Genomic DNA, 12,422 nt, shown 5'->3' on the forward strand with positions numbered 1-12,422 from the left:
CTTAGATGGACAGCTTATCTAAGTGAAGATCCTATAGACTTTGTCAATCTTTCCAGCTTTTATATTTTCTAACTTTACGGCCCTGACCTCGGCCACAGCTTTCTCCTCTGACCGCTCTTTCACCTTTCCCCATTGCCAGCTCCGCACTGACGCTGTCATTGCCTCCTTGCGGCATTAGCAGTAAAATGGATCAGTGATGCTTTAACCATACCTAAGAACGGGAACATTACACAGAAGTGGTTGACTGAATGAATTAGAAGGTGAACTTCAGAGCTGTCATTAAAGGTGAAGTTAATGTTAGATTCTCTAAGCCAACCTTTCCCCAGTAATCATGCTCTGAGGGACATTAATCACAGAAATTTTCAGGCTAGTCTTCCTTAAAAATTGTTTTCTTGTCTTATAAACTCTTTTGACATTCAAGTTCTTCAGGAGCACCCCAAATTAATCATATGCTACGATCACCAATTCCCAGTTTCTGTGGGGCTTCTTTCTATGGAAATGTTGAAGTTCTGCCCTCAGCTGCCAGAGAATAAATTACACCAGAAGGAATTTAGTCACAGAAAAAAACCTGTAATTTTTATTAATGTGATATTTTGCCAATGTTCACTTTCAAATGGGAGAGTAATCTCTATGATAATGGGATCTTTAAAATATTATTTTAATGGTTATGCATTTTAAGTACTAAGAATTTAGTGGATTTCGCCAACTTGAAATTGAGATGTATTCTAAAAACTAAGATTAATAACTCTTCATTTAAGGACTGTATTAAGTGAGAAGGCAGGATTACCATCTTTTGTTCCCAATGCCAGAAAATAAATGAGCCATGTGTCCTTGTCAGAATCACAACTGTGATAAAAAAAAAAGTTAGTTTTCAAGCAGGATTATTGTAGATAAAGCATGAACAAATGTGAGACTTAAAATGGTTTTCTCGAGAATCAGGACTGAGATAGTGCTAAGTAATAACAAGGAAACTCCAACACCTCCTCTTTGCTAGGCCACTACCTAAGGCTACCAGAATGAAACTCATTTTAAAATCCCAGTTACTTTTCCTGTTGAAAAACACATTTTGATTTTTCTTTACAGTTATGGAGAACCAAGTTTATACTAACAAATGGAACCAGAAACCAACTGGAATGGAATAACTTTGCCCTGTACTGCTAAACTTCAATCCTCCAAAATGTCAACAGCACTTAATCAACAGGTGAGGAAAAGCCCATGGGCCTCCCCTGCCAATTCCCAAACTTTGCCAGGGAATCAGCAAGCAGACAGCTAGTTGGATCGAGCCAAAACCCTGCCAGGATCCATCATAACATTTTAACAGCAAGAACAATTAAGTTTTAGCACCACAGAATGCTCTTCAGCACTGTTTAATTTGGCAGTACTGATGCAATCAATATGGCAGTTGAGGGTGAAAAAGCAGTGGCTTTTCTTAAAATTTTCCAGTTTGACCAGGCCAGTGACCATGTTTGCCTTCACAAACAACCCAGTTCCAAGATGTGTACATCTCACAGCCCCCACTGTCAGAACACAGCCAGTCAGCCTGACACATGCAAAGGAACTGTAGTGCCAAGCTGGAGCCAGAAATGTGACACCTCCCTTCACTCTGGCCTCTGAGAACAGTTCCATTTGACAGCTATCACCCTCACCTACCACTGTCTCTCTTGGGATTTCCTTCCTGCAAAACCCAAGCGGGCTGGTCTCACAAAAAGAGAACTGATATTTGTATTTTAAAGGACAGATGATAATTTTATGCATAGGCACTGTGGAAAGAGTGCTAGCATAAAGAGCACACAAAGGAAAACTTGATCACTAAAGAGCAAGTGACAACACTTGAACCATTTTTTATAGAATAAAATAAAGAACACCCTAATAATCCTTTAAAGGTCTGAATGTGCATATCAGCAATACACACATTACCAAACAGTCAGAAGAATAAAAAAAACGAAGCAAAAAACCACACCAAATTGGTACAACTTTAATCATGGAAAATGAACTATAAGAAAAAGTGTTGAAGAATTCATATATTAGAAGTATTCAGATGGCATTTCAAAAGCAATGCCTTTACTATAGCAAAGGACCTAAAAAAAATAATTCCTTCTGGATGGCGCGATCTGCCAAAATAACATATGTGTCCCTGCGTACCTTCTATGTTATTTAAAGAAAGGTCCAAAACCCAATATGAACATACTAAGTTGAAAGGGGAATTTTTGTAGATTTTTTTTATTCTTTTCAATTAGGTGGCATAACATTATCCCCAAGAAGCTGACAGTTCTACCACACACATGCTATACCTATCCAGACAACAAAGATAACAGTATCTTTCCTACTCTCTAAAATCTCATTAAAAACAAGAGTTAGATACCCAAATGTGCTAAGTAGAATAAGATGCTAAAATACCATTGCCAGGTGCAAGCAAACCCTCAAGAGTGCAAGCACCCATCGACCCATTATACCACAAGGAAAGTCAAATCCATCACAGCATAGTGGAACTTGAAAAAAATTAAGCCTTGAAAGTAAACAAAAGGGAGAGGAAAAAAGCTCTCAAATCAACGCTCCTGTAACATCAGAATATTGTCCAATAAATAACCATAATCCTTATTAAACTCCACATGTGGTACTCCACATATTCTTAACAGAAGGGTAAAACAACTTAATTTTTCTGAAAAGATGGGTAACATGACCTCCTGCAGTTCAACTAGCTGAAAATACAAAACAAAACTACTACCAGCTCTACGCTTACAGAACTGAACACTGTCTTGTCTTTTTTTTTCTTTTTCTTTTTTTTTTTTTTGAGAAGCAGAGAATAATTTTATTTGAGGTATGACTGAAATTCTCAACTTCTGCTTAAAAAGAAGTCTTTGCTAAACTTGACAGGTCCCCTGAATCAAAAGGAAAGGAATTAAGTTTAAATCCAACTTATTTCTATTGAAAAAAAAAAATCCTTCCTTCAGCTGCTTTACTGTTGCATGACTGATGTCCCAATATTAACAAAATCCAAGTCCAATTTTTAGCAAGACACATTTATGTAACAACATTATCCAACTTAATGTTTAAGAGAGACAGCTTAGGAATTTCTGTGCTATGGTTCACACGATGTGAGTGACTGATTATCTAGGTTCTGCACTGAAAAAGAAAATGTGGCATGCCATAGTAAAAATTATTGCTTTGTTGTACTGGAACACAAATCTCAAGAGACAGTTCCTAAATCATACTGTTAGCAGACAAATATACGGATGAAAGTACAATGCTATTTTCAATTTTCTTGTTAGTTCAAAATAATTCTTCATGCAAGAACACACAATACACTCATACATAATAGGGACACGCAGAACTCACTTGGAAATGAAGGATTCCATGCCAACTCATAAACCTCCCTGATGATGCTTTTAAAACATGTCACACAAAATAACACATTTCTCAACAGAAGTCATATCCTTCCAGTAACAGACACTCATTTATTAATAGTTAAAAAATCAAAGTCTGGGAAAATTTAAGGAAAGTATCTCTCTCTGCACTTGAGTAAAGCATTGTTATTACACAAGGATCAAACATGAGAAAAGAATTAATTCAAGACAGGGAACTGTCATATATGAAAAATTAATTAAAATGGACCAGTAACATCCATTTGCTCTGGAACCTTAAGAAACTAAGCCTACACACACCATCAACAACAGGAGAAGCTTTTCAGGGATTAGCAAACATCCTGTCATGTTACCCTTTGAGCAAGCCAAACCCAAAGCTTTCTTTTTCCACTCCAAAACAACCCTAATGATTCATGCAGGGCTACTGCAATGTTGTAAGGTGCTGTAAAAAAAGGAAGGCTAAAAACACTATCAAGATCTAGGTGATAATAAATCATGGCTCCTCAAGTTAGAAAAAGCAGCACAACTCTGGCTGGAGTTATAATACAGTTCTATAAACTTACAGAAGCTAGAAATTGGAAATAAGGAACTCCAGTTTCTTAAGTCATAAGAATTCAACACCCAAAGAAATCAGGGTGAATATGTAAATAAAAGGAAATACTTGTGCTTCCCAACCTCTCAACTGCCACAGAACTTTGTGGCAGCCAAACATGTTCAGAAAGCCATCAATTTGGCTTCACATAATTCTTAGTTTTCTTACCACTGTACTCAATATAATGCTCATCAGTATTAAGTAACCTTCACTGTTCATGTGAGCTGTTATATATGCTCATACACAGGTGACATAAGGTATTGAGCACATCTATTTGACACCTATTAAAGGTGTTACCCCAAAAAATATCCCCATTTTATATAAAAAAAAATTCAAATCACACATGTTCTGCAATTCTATTTTATGGCAATAAAGGATGTATTCAACATATTAAGCAGTCTAATCTTAATTGTTAAAATATTCTGAAACTGCAAAATTCCATTTATATCAGGGAAGTTTCCTTGCATGATTTCAGAAATCAACCCATTTTTCATTCGCAGTCATAAAACAGGTGACAAATCTCAAGATGTGCATGAATTAAAAGATCTACTTTAAAGATAGGATAATGTATTAAGAATGACACTACTGTGTATCTAGCACAATTATTTTACTGAATGCTTCTGAAAGTAAACTTGCAAAAATACTGCAGGCAGATGATACTCCATTAAAAAACCTCAAACCGTAAAAAAACCCAGAGCAGGCCTTACCTAGCTGTTTTTCTCGTTCTTCTCTCCGTTCTCTGGCAAGCCGTTGCCTGTCATCAACCTTTAGTACTGTTGGATGATCTACAAAGAGAGGGAGGGGGAAAACATTAGGCACATAGCATAAAATCAAGTATTACCACAAACAAACTTTCAGAAAAATGGCTGTTAAACAACTCTAATTATTCTAATGTCAAAATAGATCACATTTTCAGAAATGCATCTTATGAAAAAAACCCAGAACAATTGATAATCAGAATGCATTCACATTTAGGATGCAAAACACTCCCAAAGAATAGACCAAGGTTTACATGTGAATACCCAGCAAGACTATGGTCTGTGAAAACCCAGGAAGAAGTTTTATTTCCAAGCCCAAAACAACTTGACTGCTTTGTGACAAAATACCAAAATACTATTATTCCATAACCTCTCTCCATAAATGCATCCACAGGAAATTCTATTATAATAAAGCGTCTGTCATCTTCCCACCAATGTTGCATCAGAACAACCAATAAGCCCTATTTCACAATGCTGAAGAAGCTCAGCACCCAAGCAAAACAGTTTGGATCAAAGCACTGATCCGGCTAAGTAGTTCTGAAGCAGCTGTGGCTGAGTCTCTGAAGACAACATGACACTGATCTCAACAGATGTTTGTGTGCACGTGTGTTAAAAACCTCCAACAAATGCATTAAAAGTAGTGAGTGCACCACATGCACGGACTGGTATAATACCAGAAAAGTAAGGTGATAGCTTCCTCAACTATCCTTGTAGATTGAAAGCAAGCTACGTATCTTTAAGAATACCTACAACTAGTCACTTGGATCACAGCAGTAAGACTAAGGATAATATGAAAAAATCTGTGTCAGAGCCTAGGCTTGACTTTAAGAATTCAGGCTTTGTTGGAAAAACATCACTTGCTCAGTGATGTCTCTGGAAGACAATAAAGTTCTGAACAGCTAGCATCCTACTTCCACTCTCAGCAATGGAGCGGTTCCAAACAAAGGGAACAAAGTCCAAGTAACCAATTCATCTCAGCATGCTGTCAAAACCAATTTCCTACTCATCCTTAGCCTGTGCTGTTAAACTTGGAAAGCTCTTAATTTTATGCTTTTTTCACTAGTACTGAAAAAGTATGCTTTGAATAAGAACACAAGTAAACGAAAAATCCCACAGAAAAATTAAAAAGATTTCTGAGTATAAATAAATGGTCTCATTTATTTTAGTATTGAAGGGAATGCAGTTTTTAAGTATTTTAAGATAAAGAACAACCTAGAATACTGTCACCATAAAAGTGCACAAGAAATAGAGCCTTTTCACTATTCAGTGTGAGTACACAAGTAACTTGTAAAAACATACAGTCAGCATATATGTATATAGGTTGCATACTTGTGAAGAAAGTTACTAGCAAAACAATATAATGGCTCATAAAACAGGGGTTAAAGATATTTGCAAAAATACACCTTCGAAGTGAGGATGTGCTAGACTAAATTTTGAATAGTTATTTGAATTAGACAAAAAACCCAATAATGAGTATTCCATACTCCAACAGAAGTTTCTGCGTAAGGATGACAATTTCTTGGATGAACCAGTTCATTGACAACTTCAGCTTGCTCTTTAACTCTCAGTGAAAAACCATCATCCCAGCAACATCAGACTAGAGCCCCAATTAAGGATGTTAACAGCAATGCAAAGTAACAGCTGCAAGGAGAAAACCCACTGCATAGTTGGCAGGAAGAACCTTCAAACACGACAGCCACAATGAAAGGTGCAAAACAGGAACAAGTCCCCAGCAAAGACAAAGGTAATCCATCACCCAGTTACAGATCAAAACTGTAATGCTGGTTGAATAGCACAACAGTGTTGCCATTTATGGCGTATGCCACGCCTAGCCATGCCATCACATAGATTTGTCCATTGCATGGTACGGATTAACATTTGGCTGATGTTAAGAAGTGTGCTGACTCGCATGCAGTCTAGCATGCAGACACAGGTCAAAAGGGTAATAGTATTCCTTCTCTCTCGTGACTGGCACACAAGATTCACAAAACGTGAATTTCTGTAGCATGAGTAATTAGTGCTTGTGGAATAATGCACATTCAATATGAATTCCCTTGGAAAACTAGGATTCCCTTCAAGGGCTGTCAGCAAAGTCAATGTAACATTGAGTTGACAGAAAATGATGAGACACTGGGGAATAATGTAAAAACCTGCTCCTTTCAGTTGGGTTTCCCCCCTCCCCCTTTCTTGAGAAGAGAGATTTCCCTATCGGGGAGAAGAAACAATTCTTCAAAGAGGCAGGAGGGTCACATGGACAGGCAAACTGAAAAGATCTCCCTTAAGAATTCCTAATTATAAGCAATGGAAGGAATAAAATAAATTTTTAAAGTTGCCCTCTGCCACTTTCTTCGAAGATATCCAATTATTTTTTCTGTATCACACACCTGATAGTGTTCATGCATGAACAGCCCCTCTCCCAACACCCCAGGATTTTAGAACAATCCTAGAGAATTCACATAAAGTTGCAGCTATGCACAGTATAAGTAGGTCTTCAGTAACAAGCTATTTTGCATACATTTGGGATCATAAAGAGCTAAATCAATATTAGTACAAAGATGGGGATAACACCTTTGTAGCAGACCATCATTGCAGTGGCTCTGCTAGAGGCTGGAGCATATATTATCCCTGCAAACCTTACACTGCTAATTAAAATGTCTTTTCTGAGCCTTGACAATTATCCTTTTTAGTTTGGCTACAAGTCCAACCTCCAACAATTGTATTCTGAGTCCAAGTGATCTGCTGGCACCCTCAGTGCATAGAATCAATAGTTTCAAATTGTGGCAAAACAAGAAGGTTCACTGGGTTCACTGGGCCTGCTCCCCATTTTATTTCTCATGTCTCTACTCACTAACAACCCATCATACAAATACCTGTCAGACTGGTATTTTTCTTATTCAGTAAGAATACCAGAACAAACACACAAGGTACTTTGTACTCTCTCTTGCTCATATTCATCATCAGGCAATATTTATGTTACTGCACAAGAAGATGGGAAACGTGTCAGTTGCAACAAATCTTACAAGAATTCCTCATTTTTTACAGAAATAATTGATAACTGGGCATATGCAAAGCCTTACAGACAACACTCCAGGAAGATCCACATGCTGATATAGAAGCTGCAGTTTAGTTATGATACAACATGTGGGAACTCATGCTAAGTAACCTATTTCACTACATTTACAAAACACGTAGAGAATTAAGCATCTGTATGAGAGGAATGTTTGGAAAATAGATAAGCCATAGCTTTATTAAGGGGAAAATAATTTTCTACCTGTTGCTGGAAATCAAGCTTCTAAATTACGTCTGAAAAGAGTATTTTTCCATAAACTTATAACATTTGAGTACAAGTTCAAAATTCACTTTCATAAGTTAACAGTTTAATTTTGAAAAGCTTACAAGCTACAAAGAGTATTTTGCAGAAATTCAGCACTGAAACGTCAGTGGGTTTTGGTCCTTAATTATATTACCAAAAGGGAAAAGCAAGTTTGCAATCTTCTATATAATTCTCAACAAACTCTTAAACATAGTTGACATTTGTAGAAATTAAGTTGCTAAATTAACAATTACCATATTCACTTAGAACATAAGGTCAGTTTCTGTGGCCCAAACTATCAGCTGCACTCAGTGTGGTTTCAGAAGTCACACAACCACTATTCGTCATTTCTATCTATAATCCTCTCAATCTCTTCTCATGAATGGTCTACCTCCCTAGAGGAATGGAATCCCAGTGCTGTGTTCAGATCACACCTCTCTCCTATTTGCCCTTGACTCCTAGGGTGCTAATTTCTTACACTAAAGAAACTAAAAGGGACATCAAGTGGAAAGCAACAGTCAGTTTGTATGTCAGTTCACACCTATGAACTAACCCAGGGGAGAAAGAAATATAAGCCATGGCACTACTTGAAAAGACACATTGCTTGGATCTCAAACCTTCTTCCCTTTGTCTAGCTCCCTTTGCACTGCCATGCACACATTCAAAGTTGCTTTGGACTTCCAATATTTTTTCATTCTACAGACACCTTCCAGGCATAGTTCATAGTGACATAGTGACAGCTGTCACTGATCCGCTGCAAACCGGTTTGTTTTTTTAACTAAAACAATTCGACACAAAATTCATATGCAGTATAAAGAAAAAACAACAACAGACCTTGAACAAACAAAAAACCAAATCACCATCTCTCAGAAGCTCTCTCTTCAACATGGATTCCCACCAGACTGGGTGTAGAGTTAAAGCCTAGACATATGTCTGTGCCTTTCCTCTCTCCTGCCCCAAGAATTTTGCATTCCTTTCTACACACCAGCATAGATCAAGGAACATAGGAACAGCCAGGACACCCCCCTGAGAAATGAAAACTGGATTAAACTACCAAAGGATAAAGTGGGTATTGAACACTGTCCAACATCAAGAGCTCTGTTTTTGCTGTGGAAGCAGGTAATGTTATCTTTATTTTCTCCTCTTTCTCCCATTGCCTTTTTGATTGAGAGCAGCCATGAATACTGTGCTTTGTGCAGGACCCAGCGCTGCCTGGCAGAGCATGCAAGGTGTGATCTGAACACAGACAGCACTGGGATTCCTTCCCTCTGGAGAGGTAGACCAAAGGTACCCCGTTTGGGGATAGAGAAAAGTCTGTCAGCACAAAACAGTCACTGAGCTGCCAAACTGTCAAAGAGTTGAAAAGTGAATGCTTTACAGTGTGCCTAGTTCTCAGCAACACAAGCACCTATGCTTTCCAAGATACCTAAACAAAATCATTATTAACTCCATATTTTAAGCTTGGGTACCCAAACTGCACTACAAGCAGAATTTAAATATCTAAGGGCTCTCCTGGATCTTAGTCTAAGCACGCAACTGGAACAGACCCAGGGCACCAAGGACTGCATTAGGCATTTTAGTACCTACACTTTTAACTGTGTAAGTGAACAGTGAATTAAATCCACACAATCAGGTATGGTGAAGCAATGAGAAATATCTGCCCACTGCACAGAGTACATTACAGAACATGGCATGTTTTGTGGTAAGTGAAGAAAAGCCTCAACAGAAGCACATTTATATAAAGGCCGTAAATCTTTGCCTACAGCAGATAATTCTCATTCAAGCACAGATACAAGTACAGTGGCTTCTGTTGTCTTATCTCACTTCCCAACCCTCATTCCTAAGCTGTACTAAAATAAAAGTAGATTCTTTTAGTTTTGCGTCTTTGCAAACAATCACAGATTCCAGCCTAACTAAATACAAACATTCACTGACACCATTTTGACTGAAACAGTAAGAGAGGTACAAAAGCAAAAAACTTTTTAAGTTCCTAAGCCAGCTGTTTTCCATACACCATTGAGGCAAACAGCCTTATAACATGGAGCATGTGGAATGGCATACCTGGCTTAGTTCCAGTGTTGCTTTGTCCTGAAGTGACTTTCTTGTCTTGTGTTTCAGAACCTTCAGCTGCTAAATAAGGAAGAAAAGAAGATATTAATTAACCATTTTATTTAACAACAGCTCATTCACCTTATTATAATGCGACTTAAATATTGCCAAATTCCCTTCTACACCATCTTTCACAGAAAAACCCCCAAAGCTCAAACACTGGAAATATTGAAACTTCAGGAAACACTGAAGCCACAATACAAGTTTCTGATTCAAGATGAGGAAAGAGTCACAAAAAGACTGCATTTTAACAGTGTGTGTTCTTATAAGGTGTATCAGATGACTTGCAGGTTCCTAAAAGTATGGTACAGGATACTGGTAAAAACTTCAGAGACTCTTTACAAATTACTAACACACCCATTATGCAGAACTGAAGAGAGGATTATTTATGAGCTGAATGAAATGTAACCGAGGCGATATTCCCATTATTTACAATAGACTTTTGATCAGGCCCTACCAGTCTAGAACGAGCTCTAGTTCTGGAGCTCTGAATGACTTTTCAACAACCCTTTATAAAGAAAAAAGCCCAAAAGATTCACTACTATATTTCAAATCACAACCATGTCCTTGGTTCAGCATCTATTCAAAATTAAAAAAACAGCCAGGAAATTATATGCCACAATTTTTTCAGTTTACTACTCATCTTCATATCCAGCAGCTCCACTATAGGAGTGTTTGAGTCCAGAGCACTGCAATCTGGGAAGAGTCTAAAGAATTCTGTGAGAATTCTGTAAGAATTCTAAGAAGCCTTCCACAAACAGCAAGCAAGGATATTTGCAATATTTGCAAGCAAGCATAAAAAGATAGTTTCTATTAAATAAAGCTTAACTCTCCACAGGCATGTTTCAGAATTAATATAGAGGATAAAAGGTAGCAGCAAAAACCTACTTTACATGTACTGTAACCTTTTTGCAGGTGGCAGGCAGGTTAGGGAAACAGAAAAATAGTGTTCATCAAATCTTTATAGTTTCAAGAGCAATGTTTTGCCAAGGGCAGTGTTCATCTCACCAATAAAAACCTGTGAAATTTTAAATAATTGTCAGTCACTCTTCTCTTTGACGATTGTATTAAGTCTTTGTGATCAACAGAAATAACCACTGTTGATCTTAACGGATACTGATTCCAAATAACAATAAGAAGTCTTAACACTTTAAAGGCAGTCCAATGAAAGATTTTAGAATTTGCTATTTTAAAGGTCTCATATAAAGGATTAGTTTGACCTATAGGTACATGGACTGATTTTTGCCAAGATAATTTGAGCAACACTAAACACTTGTGTCTCCAGGCCTGGTAGAGTCTACTATTATCAAAATCCGTACCTGGTGCTGGAGCATGTCCAGAGAAGGGCAGCGGAGCTGGTGAAGGGTCTGGAGCACAAGTCCTATGAGGAGCAGTTGAGGGAGCTGCAAGTGTTTAGCCTTGAGAAAAGGAGGCTCAGGGGGAACCATATCACTCTCTACAACTACCTGAAAGGAGGTTGTAGCCAGGTGGAGGATGACCTCTTCTCCCAGAACAACAAGCAACACAATGAGAGGAAATGGTCTCAAGTTGCACAAGAGGAATTTTAGTCTTGATATTAGGAAAAAATTCTACCCAAAAGGGTGGTCAGGCATCGGAACAGGCCTCCTAGGAAGGTGGTGAATTCACCATAGAATCATAGAATAGATTGGGTTGGAAAAGACCTCCAAGATCATCAAGTCCAACCCCTGATCCAACTCCAATTACTATATTATGGCACTAAGGACCACATCCAATCTCTGCTTAAAACCCTCCAGGGATGGTGAATCCACCACCTCTCTGGGTAGGCTGTTCCAATGCTTGATTACCCTCTCTGTAAAGAATTTCTTCCTAACATCTAACCTAAACCTCCCCTGGCAGAGCTTGAGCCCATGTCCCCTTGTCCTATTGTTGGTTGCCTGAGAGAAGAGCCCAACCCCCACCTGGCTATAACCTCCCTTCAGGTAGTTGAAGAGAGTGATGAGGTCACCCCTGAGCCTTCTCTTCTCCAGACTAAACAACCCAAGCTCCCTCAGCCTCTCCTCATAGGACTTGTGCTCAAGTCCCTTCACCAGCCTCGTTGCTCTTCTCTGGACCCGCTTCAGCACCTCAATGTCCTTCCTGAACTGAGGGGCCCAGAGCTGAACACAATACTCAAGGTGTGGCCTCACCAACGCAGAGTACAGGGGAAGGATCACTTCCCTGCTCCTGCTGGCCACACTGTTCTTGATGCAGGCCAGGATGCCATTGGCCTTCTTGGCCACCTGGGCACACTGCTGGCTCATGTTCAG

General features: G+C 38.5%; 1 protein-coding gene across 1 annotated transcript in view; it reads right to left on the reverse strand.

The window, feature by feature from the left end:
• The window catches only part of MAP7 (microtubule associated protein 7), a 92,782-nt gene that overhangs the window by 28,841 nt on the left and 51,519 nt on the right, over positions 1-12,422 (reverse strand). Inside the window, exons 2-3 of the mRNA XM_027888022.1 lie at positions 10,087-10,155; positions 4,662-4,739 (exon numbers count right to left, since the gene is read on the reverse strand). Coding sequence (XP_027743823.1) covers positions 4,662-4,739; positions 10,087-10,155 — 147 coding nt within the window. The remainder of the gene's footprint in view (positions 1-4,661; positions 4,740-10,086; positions 10,156-12,422) is intronic.

The sequence above is a fragment of the Empidonax traillii genome, unplaced genomic scaffold, assembly GCF_003031625.1.
Source record: "Empidonax traillii isolate 1590-97213 ecotype Southwest subspecies unplaced genomic scaffold, ASM303162v1 scaffold229:size1690559, whole genome shotgun sequence".
Taxonomy (NCBI): Eukaryota; Metazoa; Chordata; class Aves; order Passeriformes; family Tyrannidae; genus Empidonax; species Empidonax traillii.